This window comes from Trichosurus vulpecula (assembly GCF_011100635.1).
Source record: "Trichosurus vulpecula isolate mTriVul1 chromosome X unlocalized genomic scaffold, mTriVul1.pri SUPER_X_unloc_1, whole genome shotgun sequence".
Lineage (NCBI taxonomy): Eukaryota > Metazoa > Chordata > Mammalia > Diprotodontia > Phalangeridae > Trichosurus > Trichosurus vulpecula.
Window position 1 is genome coordinate 4,193,063 of NW_023494377.1, and position 21,887 is coordinate 4,214,949.

The window sequence follows — 21,887 nt, forward strand, 5'->3', positions numbered from 1 at the left end:
GCTGCCAGATAATTGTTTCTGGCTATAGTGGCATGCGAGAGCTGCTGATGGTTAAATGAAATCCTGCTCTGAAGTTGTTATTCACCCTCTGTCATCCATGATGCCCATGGAGAACACAGCCTCAGTGTGGTATGCAACCTGCTAGGCAATATTTGTGGAGATGCATGGCAAACGCCCTTTTATACCAGCTGCGGGCATGTCTGTGTGCAGGCATCTGGACCTGTCTTTCTAATTTAAAATGCCTCTGCTAATTTCAACACGTAGTGAACAAAATTTTGGCCGACCTGACTCAAAATATATAGTAGCTTATCTCACTGACATTTTAATTTTTCCCCCAGGGCTTACCCAACGCATGCAAGAGACAGGGGACATTCTGTAGCAGTTGCTGGTCCATGGCCTCTGCTACAAGGTCACAAGATGTGAATTTCACAACCTTGTCTTTTCTTGGATGTGTGTTGGAATCCAAGAGTCTGTCATGGCCTTTGTTATTTAATGACCATATAACAACTATCAGTATGAAACAGATCATTGAGGGCATGCAAATTTGTTTCGCTACTGTTAAGACTCTTAACAGCATTACTGGTGACCCATATGGGTCAATGATGTGTGACATCGTGTGCCAGGATATCAGCAGCGCCTCCATACCATGTGACCTGGCAGAAGGCTGTGGGTCCTAGTGCAGCCCCTTCCATTACCACCTTACCCATAGCACAGGACACAGGTGGACTGCAAAGCAATGTGTTCTAGTAGAAAGACTTCCAAGTTTGATATCAACCAACATGGGTTCAAATCTTGCTCTTCTTGTGTGACTTTGGACAAATTTCTTAACCACTCTGGGCCTTGGCTTCCTTTTTTCTACAACAGGGGGTTGGAGAGTGTAAGTAGGAAGATCCACAGGAAATCAATCACTCCACTCCACTTTTAAGTAAGTGATTAAAGGTGATAAACCGATTCTTTATCCAGGTGAGAACAGGTTGCAATGATCAACCATAGGCTTGGAGCCTATCAACTGGAGTAATGTTGCATGGCTGAGGAAATTTGGTAATACACCGTGGGCCCTTGCATAAAATCAGTGGAGCTAGAGGAAGCTAGTTCAAAACTGGAGAGATCTGAGCAAACAGAGAGGAGAAAGACTTTTAGTTAAAGCCCTGAGAAGGAGTCTATTGTAAGAGAGGAACAGAACCCTGGGCCTCAGTCTCTGCCTCAGTCTCCCCCCTCCCCTATAAGAGGAGGACTTCATGAACTTTAGAGGTCCAGAGGACTTCCAATCTTTCCATCACTGTCGTAGCAACACCTCAGGGACAGCTGATGGTGGTGTCTACATCAAAAGCCAAGGACAGAATGGCTATGAGATCAAGAATCTAAAAAAAGGCCCACAGAAAAACTACACCATACTGAATGAGGCCTCCAACAAAAGGATTTTGAAGAGCTATTATGATGTTTTATACCAATTGTGCTTGCTGTACCACCTTAGTAAATACTCTTCTCTAAAAGTGAATTAATTCTAATTGATAATCAATTGACAGTTATGTCAGGAAGCACACTGGTGGGGGCTTGTACACCATAGTATTAAAAAGACAACCTCCAATCCCTCAAATCTACCCCTAGAGGCCTGAGGGGTCATAGAAGCCTTGTTCTGGGGATCCAGCCTACAAGTATGAATAGGAGTTTGGGAAACAACTCCAGAGTATGTGCTACAATTAGATGACACCTAAGGCCTCTTTCTGTTCTAAAGATTCTTCTCTGCTCGAGGCAGCTAACTGGCATGGTGGATAGGACTTCAAACTTGGAGTCAGGAGGTCCTGAATTTGAATACTGCTGAGAGATAGGGAACCTGCAGCTTCGAGACCACATGTGGCCTTCTAGATCCTCAAGTGTGGCCCTTTGACTGAATCCAAACTTCAGATTTGTTCTGTGAAGTTTGGATTCAGTCAAAGGGCCCCACTTGAGGACCTAGAGGGGATTTGTTCTGTGAAATTTGGTTTCAGTCAAAAGGCCACACTTGAGGACCTAGAGGGGATTTGTTCTTTGGAGTTTGGGTTAAGTCAAAGAGCTGCACTTGAGGACCTAGAAGGCCATGTGTGGCCTCGAGGCCGTAGGTTTCTCACCCCTGTACTAGCTCTAATGTGCCTCTGGACAAGTCTCTCTCAGCTTCAGTTTCCTCACCAGTAAAATGGACATAATAGTACCTACCTTACAGAATTGTTGGGAGAATATTCATTATGATTATTAAATGGATTGTCCTCTGAGTCATCAGTGATCTGCTGCAGTTTTAAGGATGTTGCCTATAGCCATAGATCACTTCTTCAAACCATGCCTCAGGTTACCACTGGCCCCATAGATAGCCTCATTTTTTTTTAAAAAGAGATTGTCTGCAACATATGTCAGACCACAGGCGTGTTTTTGGTCTGGCTGGCAAAAGCTACTATGGGTGGAGATCTGGTCCAGAGATAGACAGTTGCTTGCTTAATATCATATGAGTAATGAATGGTAGAACCAGAATCTGAAGCTGGGGCCTTTAACTCTAAGCCCAGGATTCTTCCCATTACAACATGCTTCCTTTACAGCTGCTCCTTGCTCTGCCCTCTTGGCCCAAATGCAACTCTTCCATAGAACGTTCCTTCTATTTGAAGGATTCCTTCATATTCGAAGACCACTCTCATATTGCCCCCAAATTTTCTTTTCCCCACATTGAATATCCTGTTTCTTCATCTTCCTCTCAAGTGACATTGTTTTGAGTAACCTCATTATTCTGCACGTTGTTGTTGTACTATCATTTTTCAGTCATGTCTAACTCTTCCTGACCCCATTTGGAGTCTCATTGGCAAAGATACTGGAGTGCTTTGCCATTTCCTTCTCTATCATTCTGGTCACTCTCCTGTCAAAAATGGACATAATACTCTAAATGGTGTTTAGGTTGGGCAAAGTTCAACAGGACCACCAACTTCCTCCATTCTGGACCCCATGCCTCTATTAATGAAGCCTAAGATCATATTAGTTTTCTTGACTGACCCATCACACTGTTGACTTGAGTACTCCAATGGATGTATGAGCTCATCAATGTGGATGTTTCCTCCAAAAGTTCAGATTTCAACCCTTCTATACCAGCTCATTCTTTGAATCTCTTGTCTATATCCTTCAATGAAAATCCTAATGGAACGCATAGGCTGCCCATTAATTAGTTCCACTAGCTTCATACATTTCTCTAATCAAGTCTTTCTTTGCAGTTGTTTAAATAATGTGATGTGGCCTGCTGACACCCACTGTGTTCCTTGGATGTATGTTGGTATCAAATGTTTGATGGTGCCTCCCAAAATTTGACACCCTTTTATTATACTCATTTTTATACTCATTTTTCATTCTTTTAAAATATTTATTTGTATTTTTCATTCTTTAGAAACTGTAGAGTTTGATGACTCCCCACAACATGGGCATCATATTTGCTTTAAAAAAAGATTGGCCTTTGTTCTAGCAGAAAGTTTGGGTGATCAGGAGAGCTTTATAATTACTCAAAGGTGATCCAATCTGCACCCCTCCTCCTGTTTAACTCTGGGCCCAGCTCACTATTTGCAGAGTCTGACCACGATGTATCTATACCTATAGATAGATATAGAGTGTATATAATATATGTGTGTTTAGATAGATAGATGATGGATGGACAGATAGATAGATGGATGAATAGATCGATATTCATATCATGAATCATGAATAGATCATGAATAGATCAAGGCAGTATAGCGGATAAGAATTCTGGACTTGATGTCAGGAAGACCTGAGTTCAAATTCCACTTCAGACACCTTAAAAACTGTGTGACTCTGGAGAAGTCAACTAACCTCTCTCAGCCTCAGTTTCCCCATCTGTAAACTGGGGATAAAAATAGCACCTATTAGATTCTGAGATTTCAATCAGAGTACCTGGCTAGGAAATACTAGTTTCGATGAGCTGTCTTGTGGATTTCTTGGAATGTGTCATGAGGATTCACAGCCCTCAAGTGTTATATGAACCCAACTATTAATATTATTGTCATATAGATGAAGGTACTCCTTAAGTTTTCCAGCTGTATGCATGTCCTAATCTCTTCCTCCTCTCGGTTTTTATCATGTTAGACCCAGCTCTTTGGAGTGGTTATGGATATTGTCAAGGAGGCTCTGAAGCAGTTTCAGAGTTTGAGGAGATCAGCACACCATCCAGGAGACCATCCAGCTGTGAGAGCATCTGGAACATCTCTCCATCCACAGGGAATCCCTCTCCTGTTTGGTGTCTATCCTGGATCCCCTCCAGTAGCCCGATGTTAATGATCAAAGGCTCACTAAACACGGCTCCTTCACTCAGGGGTTATATCTTTGAAGGGGTCTTTCCTCATAATGGATATATGGGAGAAACCTTGTTGGAAGAAAGCCTTCAAGATGTCATTTTACTCTACTGAATCAAATGCTTTTTTTGTAGTCAACCAATAAGCATGGAGAGCTTAATTGCGCACTATCATTTGTCGCATTTTTATTCTTTCTTCTAGTTTTGTGCTACTTTTGATCCTTCTTTTAAAAGATTGGTAGTCTGATGTTCAAAGATGGCTAATTCAGGAATCATGTCCACATTGATTCCTGTCAATTAAAGCATAACTAATCTCATTTGTTTCTAGTCTATCACTTTCAAATGATTTTTTCTGAGCATTAATGCTGAATAGACACAAGCTTTCTGTGTAATTCAATACAACAAGCATTCATTGTAGACCCACTGGGTCAACCAGGCATCATGCCAGATGTTAGGGATGCCAAGATAAAAAACAAAACAGTACTTGCCTTCAAGGAGCTTACATTCTCTCAGGGACCAAGAGAAAGGGCAGAACAATATGGACAGAGAAAATGAAATACAAAATAGATATAAAAAGTGATTTGTGGGGGAAGGGCACTAGCAATCATAGGAGGGGATCAAGATAGGTTCATATTTTTGTGGGAGATGGCGCTTGAGAGGACTTTTGAAGGAAGCTAAGGAACCTATGAGGCAGAGGTGAGCAAACAGTATATTCCAGTCCAGGGGTGGGGTGGCCCATGTAATGGCAAAGAGATGGGAGGTGGAATCCTTAAATGAGGAACAGTAAGTAAGCCAAATTGGATGGAATGCCAAGCAAGGAGAATAATGAACAATAAGCCTGGAAAAGAAGACTGGACTCAGATTGTGAAGGGCTTTAAAATCCCAAGGTGTTTGAGTTGGTATTTTATCCAAGAGGCAAAAGGGGTGCCATTGCAGTTCCTTGAGCAGGGGAGTAACACGGGAAGACATGTTCCTTAGGAATATTGATTTGGTAGTTTTGAGGGGGATTGGATTGAACGAAGGAGAGATTTATCAGGGGAGGCTAGTACAGTGGTCCAGGTCAGAAATGATGAGGGCCTGGACTAGGGTGGTGGCTGTGGGGGTGGAGAGAAGGGGATGATTTCAAGATCTCTTTTGGAGGCAAAATCACCAACACTGGGCAACTGTTTGAATGTGGGGAGTAAGGAAGAAGGAAGAGTCAAAGATGATTCCTAGTTTATGAACCTGGATGCCTTTGGTTGCATTGTTGGAGATATTGACTAGGTGACTGGCATTATTGTAATCTACAAGTCTTTGGTTTTTCTCATTCCTCCCTTATCCTACACAACATCTCTTGTATGTGATCCCTCCTCTCTACAATTGTAGTTCGAGCCCCCACATCCTCTTGTTTGTACTATTCTAATGGCTTCCTAATTGGTCTCCCACCCTGAAGTGTCTCCCCACTTTAGCTTCATACATCTGCCAAAGGGATTTTCTTTAAGCGCCATTCTGATCATGTGCCTCCATTATGCCATCAACTCCAGGATCCTCATGGCTTTTAAAGCCCTTCGCAATTTGCCTCCAACCTCTCTTGCCAGTGGATTATATGTTACTCTCCTCTCCAAACTCAACTGTTCAGACAAATTGGCACCACTTTCTACATGAAGCCTTTCCTGAGTCCTCCTGTGAGCTCTCACCTTTCCTAACTTCTTGGTATTTTCAAAAAGTTGATTCTGTATATCCTTATATATGAACGTATGTTCTACTTAGATAGGGTATAAGATCCTTGATGGCAGAGACTTTTGTTTTTGTATCCCCAATGCCCAGCACAATGTCTGATGATAGACTCCTATATCCATACCCACACCCACACCCACCCTCACACACACACAGACACAGACACACACAGACACACACACACACACACACAGACACACACACAGAGTGCTTAATAAATGCTTATTGATTGATCAACTACTCCTGATCCATAGCTTCCAACAGATTTTTCACTGCCCTTACAAGTTCCCAAATTTGCATTCAATTAATAAGAGTTTAAAAACACGGGCTGATTAATTTGGATGGTTGGTGTATGGGCAATAATTATTTTGCTGATGGTCTTTTTGCAAATACTTACCATAAGTACTGCAAAATGAGATAACCAAACAGCCAATAATTTGGGCCATTTCTTTGTGCCCCTCTCTATGAGGGTCTCACAGGGCCCTTTGCTCTCACCCCTAGGGCAGTTTGGCAAATTCTCCTCTAGGTTGACATTAATCCATCAGGTTGGGGAACCTGGGGCCTGGAGGCCACATGTGGCCTTCTAGGTCCTCCTGCGTGGCCTTTGACTGAGTCCAAGTTTTACAGAACAAATCCTTTTATTAAAGGGATTAGTTCTGTGAAGTTGGGAATCAGTCCAAGGGCTGCACTTGAGAACCTAGGGGGGATTTGTTCTGTGAAATTTGGATTCAGTCAAAGGGCTACACTCAAGGACCTAGAGGGTCACATGTGGCCTCAAGGCTGCAGGTTGCCCATCCCTGGGTCAGTCATTCAATCAGTTCCCAATCCAATCCACCTAATTTTATTATCATCCAGTCCATATATCTCCACCTTGTCTAAAAGTATCAATGACCTGAGATACTCTGTCAATTGTTTTGCTGCAATATGTGCAGGCTGTGTCAGACCATGTGCCTTCTGGAGTAGGGTCCATGCAAGATTTTGTGACCAGCTAGTTCAACTAGTCTGACATTTGAGACCTAGCCCAGTGATAACTGAGACTGAGACCACTCATGGCCCTGTTGCATTCAGAAGTGAACTTGATGGGGGCAAATGCTTGGGAGGTGATTCTCCCCTGTGGACCCAGGTAGTATAAGGGATTGTATGTCTACCTCCCAGATGCTTATGGGGGGAAATGTTTATACTTCTTTTTTTGCTGCAGTTTTGAAGTGAAAATATCCCTCTGTAAAAGTTAAATGATGTTAATTGGTTAAGTGGAACTGAGGCTCTAATCGCTGGCACCTAACAGTGGGGAAAGGGACAGGGAAGACACTATAATGGGGGCTTGAGCTGATAATATTAGAAAAACATACATCTTTAACCCCTCAGGGGTACCCCTAGAAGCCTGTAGCCAGACTCACTCTAAGAGAATGAGGCCAGAGCCATAGTTACACATGACTGGTTATCACCTTTTTCTATTCAGCTACATCTTAGCTCATTGAGGTTCATTCATTCCAGCACTATGCTGGAATTGAGTCTGAATAATGTTTGCCAAGGGGCAGTGAGGTGGTGCTGCAGTGGACAGAGCACTGGCCATAGTGTCAGGAGGGCCTGAATTCAAATCCAGCCTCAGACACTTACTAACTATGTGATCCTGGGCAGGTCACTTAACCCTTTTGGCCTCAGTTTCCTCATCTGTAAACTGAAGAAGGAAATGCCAAACCACTCTAGTATCTCTGCCAAGGAAACGCCAAATGGAGTCATGAAGAGTCAGAAATGACTAAAAAATGACTGAACAACTGAAAAAAAGTTTGCCAGAGGATATGCTGCCCCTATAGCCCATTTCCTTTGGGGAGTGAGTTTCATGTGACCTACCCACAGTTAAGGGCTCTCAGCTGGCTTAGCCTTGGGCCAGCTTCTTATCTGGGTTTCCTAGAGAGTTGGGCTCTACTGGAGGACAATGGTAGGCCACATGTGCTGCCTGGGTATCCACAGGATTGGCATGACACTACCATAGTTGTTTGCACTTTGGTGGGTTTGTGACTAGAACAAGACTAAGGAAGAATAAACTGTAGCCCCACCTTTTCTTAAGAACAGAATTTTCTTAAGAATCAGCCAACTGATGCCCTCTTTTCTCTAACCTAGTGTAGTGGTGAAAACACTGGAATGAGAGTCAGAAAGCCTGGGTTTGAGTCTCAGCTTCATAAGACTCTTGCCCCGAGCCTCAATTTCCTCACCTGTAAAATTTGGATAATACCACTTACCTCAAAGGGTTGTGGTGAGGGAAATGCTTTGCAACCTTTAAAGGCATATAAACTGGCGTTATCATCACCTGTGGACCTCCTGCAATGTCTCCTTGAGGAACGGAGGTAACTCTGGGTTCCTGAAGGTGACGGAAGTGAATCTGCCCCAGTAGCTCCTACCAAACCAGAAGAGACAACAAGGAACAGTGGCCAGAGTACCAGATTTTGAGTTAGAGGACCTGGGTTGGAACCTCAGCTATGATCTTTACTCCCTATAGGACTTTCCAGCCCTGGGTCATAGTCCTATAAAATAAAGTGGTTGGACTAGAATGCATCTCAACTCCTTTCTAAGACAACTTTAGGAAAGTCCTTTAACTTCACTGTGCCTCAGTTTCCTCATCTGTCCAATGAAGTCTGCTCTCCTAATTGGTGACTGCCTCTCACAGAAGACTCTGTTGGAAAAGCCCCCATCTCTGCTTTACTTCACTCCCAACTTCCTGACCTTTTCCTCTTCCTTGGCAATCCCTACCCTCACTAGTTCTGGATCTACAAACTATGGACAAATCAATTCTTTTATTGTACTAGTATGAGGTGTGTCAACCTATTCCTCTGTGAATCTGTGGATCTTACCATCCCTGTAACTTTTCAGACCAAATACCCCTCTCTGGTTACTATTCCATTACTTGTAAGCTCTTTGCTTTTTGTATTTCTAAATGTATGTGCTTGGCCCATAATTAATATATTCTTTTTCATTCATTCATTCATTCATTCATTCATTCATTCATTCATTCATTTGTTCATTCATTCATTCATGAGGACGTTGGATTACATGGTCTCTAAGGTGTCTTCTGGCACTAGATCTATACTCCCTTGATGATCAATAAAGGCTTCAAACATTAGCCCAGTCATGGACTTTCATCTTAGGGCCAGCATAGCGAAGGTTGCAGTCTCCTTGGGGAATGATTTTTTGAGGGGCTGTGTCAGGGAGCAATCCATACTGAGGCAAGGAAGGACCAAAATAAGAGAGCCCCCAAACTTGGGAAATTCTGTTTTTATGGTCTAATTTTTCATCCTATGACCACCTGGTAGGGAGCCTCTCTGAACCAATGTAGTGGATAGGGAGCTGGAATTGGGAATCATGAAGCTTTGGGTTCAAATGCTGACTCGCACACCTGCTGTATGACCTCGAGCTAATCGCTTAACCTTTCTGGGCCTCAGTCATCTCATCTCAAAAATAAGGGGGTTGAACTTGAGATGACAGAGATGAAAATGATGGAAATGGAGATGACAACTCTAAATCTCTAGTCCCGTGAGCTCAGTTACGTTAATCCTTGGCCAATAGACAGAAGGCCCATCACTAGGTCCAGGTTTCTTTGCAACTTGGTGGGTTTGAGCTCAGCTGGCAGTCTTTGAAAATGCCAAACCCTCCATATGATGGTGTAGAGCAGGGTTGAGCCCAGATGCTCCAATGAAGGAGTGGTGACTGAGCTAATAAGCAAAGGAATAAATGTAGAGGGTGGGGAGAGCCCAGAGGTATCTGGATAATTGACTCTTGGCTGCACCTTCTATGTTGGGTGGTTTATTGGAAAGAAAATAATTCATAGGATAGCTCATGTCCTCCTTTATAAGGTTCTTATCAGCCAGTGTGGATTTGAGTACCTTAAGAATCAACAGTGGGACATAGAAACCAGGAAAGCTATGTAATCTTGCCCTACGTTAATGGAAGCATATGGCCTCAGATCAAGGGAGGCCCCAGTCCCCTACTGCCCTTAGTCTTGGTCAGGTCGTATCTGGAGGATTGTTTTCAGTTTGGGGAACCACATTTTAGGAAAGCAATTGATGGACTGGAATATGTCCAAAAGGAAATTTTCAGGACAAAAGGGAGACTGAGAGACATAATACTCATCCCTTCCACACTGTGGGGGTCAGAGGTGCAGCATCCCCATGATCTGGAAAATCCTCAATAAAATTTTTGTCCTTCCCTTTGTACCAGAGAAGAAGTCTGAATTATTACGGCATTAAAAAAAAGATGTTGATATTTGTAATGGTAATTTAGATTTGAAGATCTTTTCCACCCATTAATAGGCCCATGTGACCTGCTTATGTCACAGGAAGCCTAAGTCACATGTGGTGGGAGGAGCTTGCTGAATGAGAGGAACAGGAAAGGGTGGAGCAGGAAATGCTCAGAGTGGTTAGAGCTGAGGGAGAGAGCAGACATGTGCTAGCCGTGCTGTGAGTAATTGTTGGCGGCAAGGCCCCAGCAGGAGGCAGGAAGGTTATGGGATGGCTTGACTCTCTGCTGTGTGTGTTTTAGGCTCTTTGCTGTTATTATAAAGGGGACTTACTGGTTCTGGAGTTTACTTGCTGCTTGGATGGGTTGGACTTATTGATTTTTGGATCTGGTTCTCTGGTGTCTGAATAAATGGTTTACTACTTCTACCTTCTCTATGGAGAGTCTCTTATATTTTGTGATACAGAACTACACAGGCATATTTACAATTATTGTCTATACTGTGATTATTGCCTTGCTAATACAATATCATACAATACTATACATATATTTTATGCATTTCTGAGTTTCTAAACTTTTCCTGTGTCATCTGCTGACCTTTGCATGTCATCTGCAGCTTCCTCAAAACTCCTCCCAAATATGTGTTTAATTTCTTATGCTGACGCGTGATATATCAAAACTGGCATGGGAAAAGTTGAGATGTGGAAAGGAGAACTGTACTGGGTTTTGGCTCATAGGAATTGTGATTTTATCAGTGTAAGGAATTCCCAGTGAGGAAACTCCCTTTACCAACACATATCACCGCTTGCTCTTCAAACTTAGTCTTAATAGAGAGGTGCCTGGGAAGCACTGAGACGTGAAATAACTTGGTATGTCAGAAGCCAGATTTGAACCCAGGTCTTCCCGTTTCTGAGGGTGGCTCTCTATCCACTATACCAGGGCTGTCCAACCTTAGGTTTTTATTGAAACAATAGACAATATATTTTGATTTGCCATTTCAGCGAGAGCTCTGTGGTAGCTCGGCTTCGTTTACTAAAGCATTTATGTGAATTTCTATGTTTGTAGGCCGGGCTGTATTTTGGACAGCCTTGCACTATACCATGTGGCTTATTACTACTATACTTGATGAAATAGCGGTAAACCTCATTGTTGTACATGCTGTGTCCTCCTCCCCAAATCTGGGCCCAAATTCTGTCTTTCATTTACTACCTTGGATAGGTCTTTTCACTTTCCTGAGACTCATTCTCCTCATCTATAATATAAGGAAGCCTCTGAGGGTTCTTTCAGCTTTTGGTTACTTTCCCTCCCTAGGCCCATTTCTTTCTCCATAAACTGAGGTGGGACCCAATGATCTCTAAAGGTGTCTTTCAGCACAACATCTAGGCTCCTCTGACTATATTTTTCATTGCAGTCTTCCTTGTCTAGTAGTTGTTATGTGCTGTCGTATTATCCTTTGGGATTGCAAAGTTCTTGAGGGTAGGAACAGTCATTGTAGAGGGCCTCAGACCTATTAGACACTTAACAGTGTTTGTTCATTGACTCCGAAGCAATTTCATCTCCCTCCTCCCTGTAGCCGTATCTCTAGATTCTTGATGCTAATGACAGGGATATTTCCTCCTGTTCATGCCTCATCAACTGCTTTGGGAAGAGGATGGTACAGCCATCACTAAGTGCTGATTGGTCAATTTTCAGTGTGCCCATTTACACCTCAGAAATCAGCAAACACAACAAATTAGGGCTTGGTGAATTGTTTTGTTGACAGCCTAGACTCAAGAAAATGATAGAGTAAATGGTAATAATGCAAATAAAACTGCAAATTATGCCCTATGTACATTTTTTGGGGGTGGGGAAGCTGGCTGTTGAACATCCACCAGCCCACCCCTGGGTTGGCACTATGGCCCCAAGACACTTAATGAAGAATCTGCAGATTGTAAAGATCCACCTTTGTCTTTTGTGCCCCTGGAACAATGAACTCAGCCCAACCTTCCAACATTCTATTGCTGGTTTTCACTGGCCTAATTCTTTCCCCTTCTAATTACTCCTTATGGCATCAATATGGCCCATGGGGCACGAAGTTAGAAGCCCTGGATGGGATAAGGGGTGAATTCTTGTTCCCAAGATGAGAGAACCCAGTTCTAGAGCTCAAAGGGGATGGCTGGGACTAGAATGCAGGTGGCAGGGGACCTTTGAACATAGAATGTCAGAGTTGAGATCTTAGAACAATGAATGTTGGGGCCAGGAGGGACCCTAAAACACAGAATGTCTGAGTGGATGTTCTTACCCTTTCAGCTTGGGTAGCTGAGCTCAGAAAGGGAAAACTAGCTACCCCCATTTGCTCAGGAAACCCAAGGTGGAACCAGGACTGAAATTGTCCTTTTTAGACTACTGGGCCCCTTCCTCATTGACAGCCATAGGCACAAGATCTGAGTGCCAGGAATGGACAGCAGCTGGTGCGGATAGGGGGGCAGGGTATAGCTACTATGCCATCCTGTCCACTCTGCCTTGACTTTGAAAGCAGTCACTTAAGACAGCAGGGCCACAATCCATTACCTTAAGGGAAGAGGTGGGTATGTGATTCCAAGAGCATACTTTGGGGGCAGCCCTAGTCAAGGTTTTTAATCCTCCAAAGGTACAAAAACCTTCATCTTGAAATTTCTCTTTGCCTTAGGAAGGCATATGATATAGCGAGGAATGGGGGAGGGGGTTTGGTTGTCTCTACTACAAATCCTCAGAATCCTCTACTACAAATCCACATTAAGGAGTGCTAGACACTGAAGGTGGAAGGGAATGGGACCAGATCAAGTGGGCCACTGGTTGGGTCTTCGGGCCAAAAAGTAAAAAGATACAAAGTCCACAAAGTCATCTTTGATGTGCTCAGGGTCTCCCCCTCCCTGCTGAGCACCCCAGGCTTGCCTTACCAAAACCGAACTCTTAACAAGAGTCTTAAGAAACTCAACTGGGCTGAGATATCAGTGACCGAAAAGAATAAGACCTAGCAGTTTAAGGTTAGCAAAGGTCTTTACAAATATCTCATTGAATCATCCTCACAACAACCCAGGAAGGTAGGTGCTGTTATGACTACCATTCCCATTACCATAGGGAAACCGAGGCAGAGAGGTGAAGTGACTTGCTAAATGTCTGAGGCTCTATTTGAACGGCCAGCTTCCAGACTCCAGGCCCAGCACAGCACCCACTGTGCTCCTAGCAGCTTCTGGAAACACCTCACATGGCAACTTGGAAAGAAGGGGTGGTATATTTAACAGGACAAACTGAAACTAGCTCTAAGGGCAGAATTTCAGCTACACAGGACTTCTAACTTTGAAATTCTACCACATGGGTAACCTTCTCTGCATAAAGCTGGCCTTTGTCCCTTAGATCTGTCGGTCCAACCCTTTCATTTTACAGATGGGTAAACAGAGGCTTGGAGAGGGGAAGGGACCCTCTCTGGGGCTTTCACTCTCAATGGGTGGTGCCTTCACTCTGCTAAGTGGAGATTTCCCCAGGGAATTAGATCAGTGATGGCTGGGAGCCTTTGAGGTGGGGGATGGCCTCTCCCTCAGGCCTGGCTGTCCTAGGGGACCTGGCAGAGCCCCTTCTGTCTCCCAGCCCCCAGTGTCAGGCAAGTTACTGCTGTGTCCTTTTTCCCATTGGTTTACAAGGCTCTTCAGTTTCCCAATGGAAAGTCATGAAGCTGGGCCAAGTTCCATCTAGGCCTTTCAACTCGGAGGTGGGCTCCCTTAGCCCTGAGCCTTTGCTTATCCAAAGGTCCCAGGTCAGCCTCATAATGAAGTCAGAGCAGGGGGAATTTATAACCCCCTGAGAAAAGAATTAAAAAAAATTAAAATGAAAATAACACGGAAGGCCACTGGGCATCATACCAGCTCTTGGCTTCAATGAAAACAAAAGCCAGGGAAAAGAGTCAATTAAAAAAACCTGAAGACATTTATCTGCAATTTTTCATCATTTTTATGTTTTAAGCAAATTAACAACTGTGATAAGGAGCCATTAGACAACCTTGCCCAGACCTCAACGTGGGGAAGAGCTTGGTCCCAAGTTGTTGTTGGCTAGCAGGCCTGCCGAGGCTTTCCATGTCGAGGGACACTGCCGAAGAGATCAGGCAGAGGGAGACAAACCTCAGGAGGGTGGGTAGACAGGTGGACCCCCAAGAAATGAGCTTCTGCTGGTTTTTTTTAAAATTTTTTTTATTGTATTTAGAGCAACAAAATATTCCAAGATTACAAAAGAGCTGAACACGAGAGCTGGGGACTGAGAGGCCCAGGGGAGGCTTTGTGAGAACTGAGGCCCCACCAAAAGACATGTCAAAGCAAAATCAATCCATTTCTATTCTCTTCCCCACCCCCTCTCCCACATTTTTCAAGCTTTTTTTTTGACAACAGAAATTCTTAATTCAGTAGATTACTCCCCTCCCCCCTCATCAAATTAAAACCCAGCATTCTCAGGTCATTCCCAAAGCTCCATTCTAGGGGTTGGCAGGAGGGTTCCAAATGGTGATACCCAAAGCAGTCAGTCTGGGGGCCCAGGTGAGTTATAGGACAGACAGGAAGGCCCTAGGGGCTCTTCTCTGGAGGGCAGTTAGCACTCAGGGCTAGCATTTGCTTGTTTTTTTAAGGGCCCTGAGGGTGGGGGCAGCAATCAGTTTGGGGGCCCAGGTGGATTATGGGACAGATAGAAAGGCTAGGGGCACTTCTCTGCAGGGCAGTTAGCACTCAGGGATAGCATTTGCTTGGGTTTTTTTTTAAAGGGCCCCGAGGGTGGGGATAGCAGTGAGTTTGGGGGCCCAGAGGCTTACTCTTACTTATTCCTGTATCCCCAGAAAAAGTTCCTTGTTTTCCTTTTTTTTGCGGGGTGGGGTGTTCCAGCTTTTGGTAGGCTACATCAACCAAATGCACAGAGAAGCCAGGCTGGAACTGGCCTCCCCCCCTCAAGTGAACTGGGGAGCAACCAATGCATGATAATTTGTTTATTCTTTCAACCAAATTGTGTGAGGGAGAAAAATCCAAAAAAACCCCTGCATCATTCTATTTGAAAATCTGCCTAGTTAATGAAGTCACCCACCATTTCCCTCTGGGGGATCCTGATTGTTTTGCTGCTCTTGTGACTAGAACAAGGTCTTTGAGACAAATCACTGATGGGGAATTATCCTGCCTTCCTCTAGAAATGGGGGTGGGTTGAGCGACTCTGGGCAACAGGCCCCAGCAAGAAATTAATACAAGTGAAAATCCCCATAGGCAGAGGAAGCCCTTCTACCTACAGAAAGAAGCTTTATTACATAGACAGGTTAACAGAGAAAACACAATTTCATTTGCCACAATCTTTACAGAAAGTCTCTAAAACCAGAATTAAGAGCACAAGACACCCAATATATAGTAAGAGCCACTCGACGGTGTTTGAGTTCCCTGTTCGTGCCCCTGTGCCCCAGCACTCCACGGGACTGGTGGCATGGGTAGGCCAAGGGAGCCCCCTTGCCCTCTGCCTTCCTTTCTTCCTGACCTCTCTGATCCCTCCTCACACCCACTCTCCACTTGGACAGAGGCTGGGGCTGGAGCTGGCCCTGTGATTCAGGGAAGACTGGTGCTCCCCTCAGCTTTCTCCTTCCCCCAGATCCCCAACAACCTCCCTGAGGTTTCAATGAGTCCACACCACACCTGTTGCACGTGTGGGTTCACCAGGTATGGTAACAACTCTCTTCCCCTTCTTCCCTCCTCCCCCCTCGTCTTCCCTGAACCTCTGGGCCAGACAACTCAAGCATCCTGTCCACCCTGAGAGGACCTCTGAACCAAGGCCAAGGCCTCTTGCTAGTACATAGCATCAGATATTACCTGGAACCAAACGTGGATGGCAAAGCAAAAGGCAAAAGGAGCAGAACACATATATCTATATATAAAATTCGATTTTTGAAACATGGATACAAATACTCATTTACAATATATTTCAACCCTCTGCGGCAAACTGCAGAGAATTCGGTGCGCCATCTCAGTGGGCAGAAATGGGAAATTCTGCCTGCTGTCTGTCCCTCTAGTGCAAATCTTGCCCTTTTGAATGCACCCTTTCCTCAGCAGGGCTTCACATCTTTAGCTACGCTAGACGCTAATGCCAGCAGATGCAGAAGCCAAACCCAGCTCCATTTCTAAACATGCAACGGTGGAGCTTTGGGGATTTGCTCAGCAGCTACTAAAAGAAAAACAAAAGCTAATTTTGCTAATTTTAAAAAAATCACGCATCAAAGGACCCAGAAACCCAGTTTTTTTTCCTCCAAATTATATTCAACTTCTCTAAATGCGTAAATTGTGAAAGAAAAACGTATCTTGTAAATGAGTCATCAGCCAAGTCCTTTTGGTTTTGGCTGCCTTACCAAAGAGTGGCCTCTCTTTCTCTCTCTCTCTCTCTCTCTCTCTCTCTCTCTCTCTCTCTCTCTCGTAACAGTTTTGGTATCTTAGCAAATACATTTGTTGTCTTTGGTTACATAGAATGGTGCATCCATTTCTCCTGCTCTCTCCTGCTTGAAACTACCTTCGAAGAGGTCAATAGTAACAGTCCAGCTGCCCATAAAAGGTCAACTTCCTTTCACAAGAAACCACACATCCACCATGATTATGATGAATGTTCGGCTTTGGACTCTCAGACTGTGCTTCAACATTCCTGTGCACCTTTCCCCCCCTCAGGCAGTGGGACAGGGCTGGGTGGGAGCCCAGTAGAGCCAAGGGTCCTCTCACCTACAGGGTGAGGATGGAAGGGAGCATGGAAGGGAGGAGCCTCTCTTCTAGGGTGGGGGTATAGGATGCTGGGTCATATGGGTGATGAGGGTAGGGTTGTGGGTTGCAGGGGAAAGCAGAGGGAAGGAGATGGAGAGGAGGGGAGAAAGGGCAAGAGGAGGGAAAAAGGGAGAGGGAGGGAAAGAAGGAAAGCAAGGGGAGGGAAGACAGAGGGAGAGGTAGAGAGACAGATGGAGAGAATAACTAGGAACGTGGATTGTGTGACAACAGAGAGCTGGGGTTTGGGCAAAAAAGGAAGGAGGGGACCAGGACCTTGGGTGCCATTGGGCTTGAGCAGAATTAGGAGGCTAAGACGGTGGCCGTCTGTGGGCTGCTCACAGGACCAACTCAAAGTAAGGCCATTGGAATCATGTCACGTCCATGTGGGCTGAGGACAATTCTTGCCTCAGAAGGCCCAGAAGACTCCATCTAGAGCTCTGCATGCATATCTTTGTGGCTGGATGGACAGAGGATGGGCCATCAGCGCAATGGCATTTCCCAAGCCTGACCGTTACCTCAGCAACTGCCAAATGGGCAAGTTGGAGAACTTTTTTTTTCTTTTTAGAATCCCAGTCAACATACAGAAAAGATATATGCACTGCTGCTATATGATAAGATCCTTCAAACACTTTTTTCTCGAGTAATGTAATTAAAAAAGGAAGAAAGAAAAAAAACAATTGAGCTATTCCAAGTGTCAATGACTACTGGAGGGCACAGAAAAGCCTGCAAGCCAAAAGGCTGAGCCCTGCCCCAGATCAGAGGCCGGCCTGGTACCACACTTGGGTACCATGCAGACAATGGCTGAGAAAGGAAAGAGGATCTGTCCTGCTCAACACTGAGTTTGTCATATCGGCCAAAATGCACAGCTACAGGGGATGCCCATTGTCTCTCCTGGGCAGTCCCTTCTCCTTTGGCCTTCCTTTTGTACCCCCGGCTCACTCTTGGGGGTCTCTGCTTGGCAGGGCAATGCCATGGAGGAGGGTGAGGCTAGCCTCACGGCTTCTTGCCCCTTGACACCTGGAGTGGACCTCAGCCCCTAGTGAGCGTGCCAGCTCTCAGCTCTTTGTATCATGTCGAACACATGCAAAACAAAAGCCTTCCTTCCCAAAGACAATTGCCACAACTCCAACAATGACCAAAAAAATAGAAACAACCCCCCCCAATCAAAACCATCCCCCTTTGACCTAACGAGGGGGAGAAGCCAAACCAGACTTTCCCTGCAGCTTTGGGAGCTCTTTATTCCCAAAGCAAAGCTCAAGGAAATGGATTTCAGTGTGCACGGCTTTACACAAACTGGACTTGGTGTCATTTCTCAAGTCAGAGTCATCCAGTTGTAGCTGCTTGTTAATTATACTGCTATTCTCTCTTGTATTTTGGCTTTAAAATTATGTACATATATATATATATATACGTATATATAGGTGTATATGTATATGTATATATATATATATATATACATATATATATATATATATATATATGTTCACATAGACAAGACTTAATCAGGAAATCCACAATGATGAAAAAGCTGGTACTCAGAAATGAAAAGGGGCATCTCTAGTATTTACAAGCAATGAAATAAAGGGAAAAGATGAAGATCCTTTTGGAAACAGTTGTAAAGAAAACTATCAAAATGTAACCTAGCTTAACTGAAGAACGGTGAATTACTTTTTGTTTTTTTGGGGTTTTTTTGTTTGTTTTCTATTAAAAACAGCTAAAAATAATGCTGTGAGTTTACATAAACCAGATGTTACTGTGAGAAAGAAAACTGGGATCTGCCTATTTTCCCACAGAAAGGGAGCCCATCCACTTACATTTTCCCAGCTGGACTTGCTAGAGAAGCATGACTAACCTCAGGCTCCCTTCCGTCTCTATATTCAAAAGAAGCCATCTGTGAGTTTAATGGGCTACAGGTAAAACTTCAGAAATCTGGCTAGAACACCCTTGCTGGTTCGAGTTTTCTGGAGCTATCTTCTCCATAAATGTGATAACAGGTCAGCCAAGGCTGGCGGTTTGATGGTTCCCACATCTGGAACTTAACAGGTGGAGAAAGCAACAGGGGCTCAGAAGGGGAGGTGGCAAAGCTCCCCGTAACAATAAGGCCTTGCGGGGTACAGGGCTGAGGGATACACAAAAGTCATCAGAATGGGAGGGGTCCTCTGAAGGGCACCATCCCAGCTGGGAACCCTGACTGTGCAGGTGGCTGCAAAGACCCCCTCTGCAAAAGAGGCACTGGTTTCAGAGGAAGTCTTAATGGCTCCAGCTAACCCCAGATGAGCAGAATGAAACAGAGAGTCTGTCCTTAGAGGGAGAGCTCCCCCTACCTCCCCCGATCCTCCTGGCCAGTGGCCAATACCAGGGCCTGGCATAAGTAGGCAGTGAGTCTTATGCCAGGGTATTATTCCTCCTGGCTTCTGCCTTTACCCTGCTCAGCTTATCCTGAAGACCAGCCTCCTCTTGGCATGTCCTCTTTTGCTACAGACTGTGGGCGATGATCCAGGCTGAAGAGGACATCTGGGGGATGTTCACTGCCAACTGCCTGTTTCTACCAGTGGTCTTGGTCCTGGCACATCCACTTTTTCTTCTCAAATTGTGCCCTGGCCACTCACTGACTTGATTCCAAAGTGTTTACTCCAACTCCCAAAGCCCTCTTTGGTAGCAGGACAATGGGATCTTCTCTTGTTCACCAGCCTCCCTGGCTTTGGCCAGTATGGAGCCTGGTCGGGTGTCCATGCTGCCAGATGATGGCCAGTTTCAGCAGTTTGGCTAGCAACTCTAACTCTTTCCAGTTGATCAAAAGATGCTCCGGATCTGAGACTGTTGGTGTCAATCAGCCATTGTTGGGAGCCTCTAGGCCTCAGGGCAGGCAGAAAGAGTACTCAAAACCTGCTGGCCTTCTTGGTTGTAACTCTCATCAGAGAGTCGGGGTAAAGATTCTGGGGTAGGGAGTAAGTCACATCCCATAAGCAAAGTGAATCTAGTAACCAGACCCAGAGAAGAAGGAAAGGGAAAGGGGGTCCTGGGGCGTTGGTGAGGTGGAGAACTTCATTGGGTCTTTGGAGGAGGTGGGAAAACAATGCTGGGCATAAGCCTTGAGCAGGGGGGATGCCCAGTGGTGCCAATACTTACCCTGAGCTCTATTCCCTGTCCCCAGGGACAGCCCAGTTTGTTCTTGGCCCACCCAAGGCAAGGCAGAGCTGGAGAACAGAGAGGTTCCCACTGGGCTAACCTCGTTTCAGCCTCTTCCATGTCTGCTCAGGCTAGAGTCTTAGCATGAGGGAATGTCCAACACTCTCAGTAGCTGCTGAAAGCCATTGTGGAATGGTCTCCTCTCCTAAGGGCTGAGGCAATGAGGAAAGGGGAGCAGGGAGGAAAGGGGGTGGGATACAGGGAGGACTTGGGGAAGACACTGCATGGCACATGCGCAGAGCAGACAAGAATATCAGCAAAGTTTCAGACAAAAAGCAGATTCAGTACCATTTGACTGCGCTGCAGTGGGACTTTCTGATCATCCAAAGAGCACAACTGGACGTATGGGAATGCACACATGTGCACACACGCACACATGTGTGTCTGCATGTGTGTGTGAAGGGGGTGGGGCTTCTCTTCTTTCCCCTCCCCAGGTCTGTCACTGGGGGAATCTCCTGAAGGCCACTGGTGGCAGAGTGGGTGCTCCAGGTGAGAAATGCTAGCACTCACATACACCCACACATCCCCAGGGAAATATTTGGGGTTGTTGGTTTGTGTGTGGGTGTTTGTGTGTTTGGCTTTTAAGGGAGGGGAACTGCAGTGAGGTGGTTTTTTCCTGTCCCCTTAAATACCCAAGATTTGTCATGGTGTTAGGTGAAGAAAATGGCCATGTGGCCATCAGAAAGACATGACTGGCCTGGGTGTGGCCACAGAACTAGGGGCAAATATTCAAAGAGATATGCACCATCCAGACTAAGGAGTCAGAAGGTGCTAAGGTAGGTGGGAAGTTAGAAGAAGTGAGGCAAAAAGGAGGCTGTGGAATAGAAGATGGCAGTGAGGGAGGACAGGGTAGAAGGGAAGAAAAGCTTAGAAGGTAGTAAGGAGTTAGGACTATCTCTAAGACACACTGTACATCAATAGAGGGAATTCCCCAAGGCACTGCAGAACAGTAGTGCAGAATTACAACAGGCAGAAGATGGCAGAAAAGGGGGAAGGAAGGAAGGGCTTGTAAAGCATCACTGTGTGTGGAAGTAGATGGGCTTGACTTTTCCAGAAAGGATCTTGGGCACTTGTACAGAGATGATCTCGGCCATCATCTCAGGAAAGTCCACGCTCACCATGTGTGACTTGATTAGTAGGTCAAAGGTAAACTGGTGCAGTTCTCTGGCAATCTGTAATGGGAAGAAGGGAGGAAAGGGACGTTGGCATATGAGGCTCTACCTTCATTCATCCTAGTCAGAGCAACTCCCTGTGGGGGCACGAGCAGGCAGGCAGCCAGGCTGTCCTGCAGGGGAGGGCTGGACTCTTGTCCCTCTGGGCCCTTGTTACTTGGTGTACTTGAAGCATCTCAGTCCTCAGTTCCCTTTCTCTCAGGGTCTAAGGGTTAATAGGTGTAGATGACTTTCCCCTGAACTTCCAAAGACTCTACAGGAATCCCTTGTGCCTTTGGAAGGTCCTCAGTTCTAGGACCAGTGCCCCCCTCCCCCAACTTCTACCAGGTGTCATCCTGTATCCTGCCTTAGTCAATATTTAGGAGTCTTGAGCAAGGGAGGAAATCCAAATCTGAGTAGTCTGGATAATTCAGCTGTTTGCAAATATCTGCCTGAATCCCAAACTCTGTTCCTGATGCCCAACTAGGATGCCCTGGTCTGCATGTATTTCTGTTT

General features: G+C 45.2%; 1 protein-coding gene across 1 annotated transcript in view; it reads right to left on the bottom strand.

Moving 5' to 3' along the window:
- Positions 1 to 15,492: 15,492 nt before the first annotated feature.
- The window catches only part of AR (androgen receptor), a 237,756-nt gene continuing 231,361 nt past the window's right edge, over positions 15,493 to 21,887 (bottom strand). Inside the window, exon 8 of the mRNA XM_036740384.1 lies at positions 15,493 to 21,392. Within this exon, the coding sequence (XP_036596279.1) occupies positions 21,237 to 21,392 (156 nt within the window). The 3' untranslated portion in view covers positions 15,493 to 21,236. The remainder of the gene's footprint in view (positions 21,393 to 21,887) is intronic.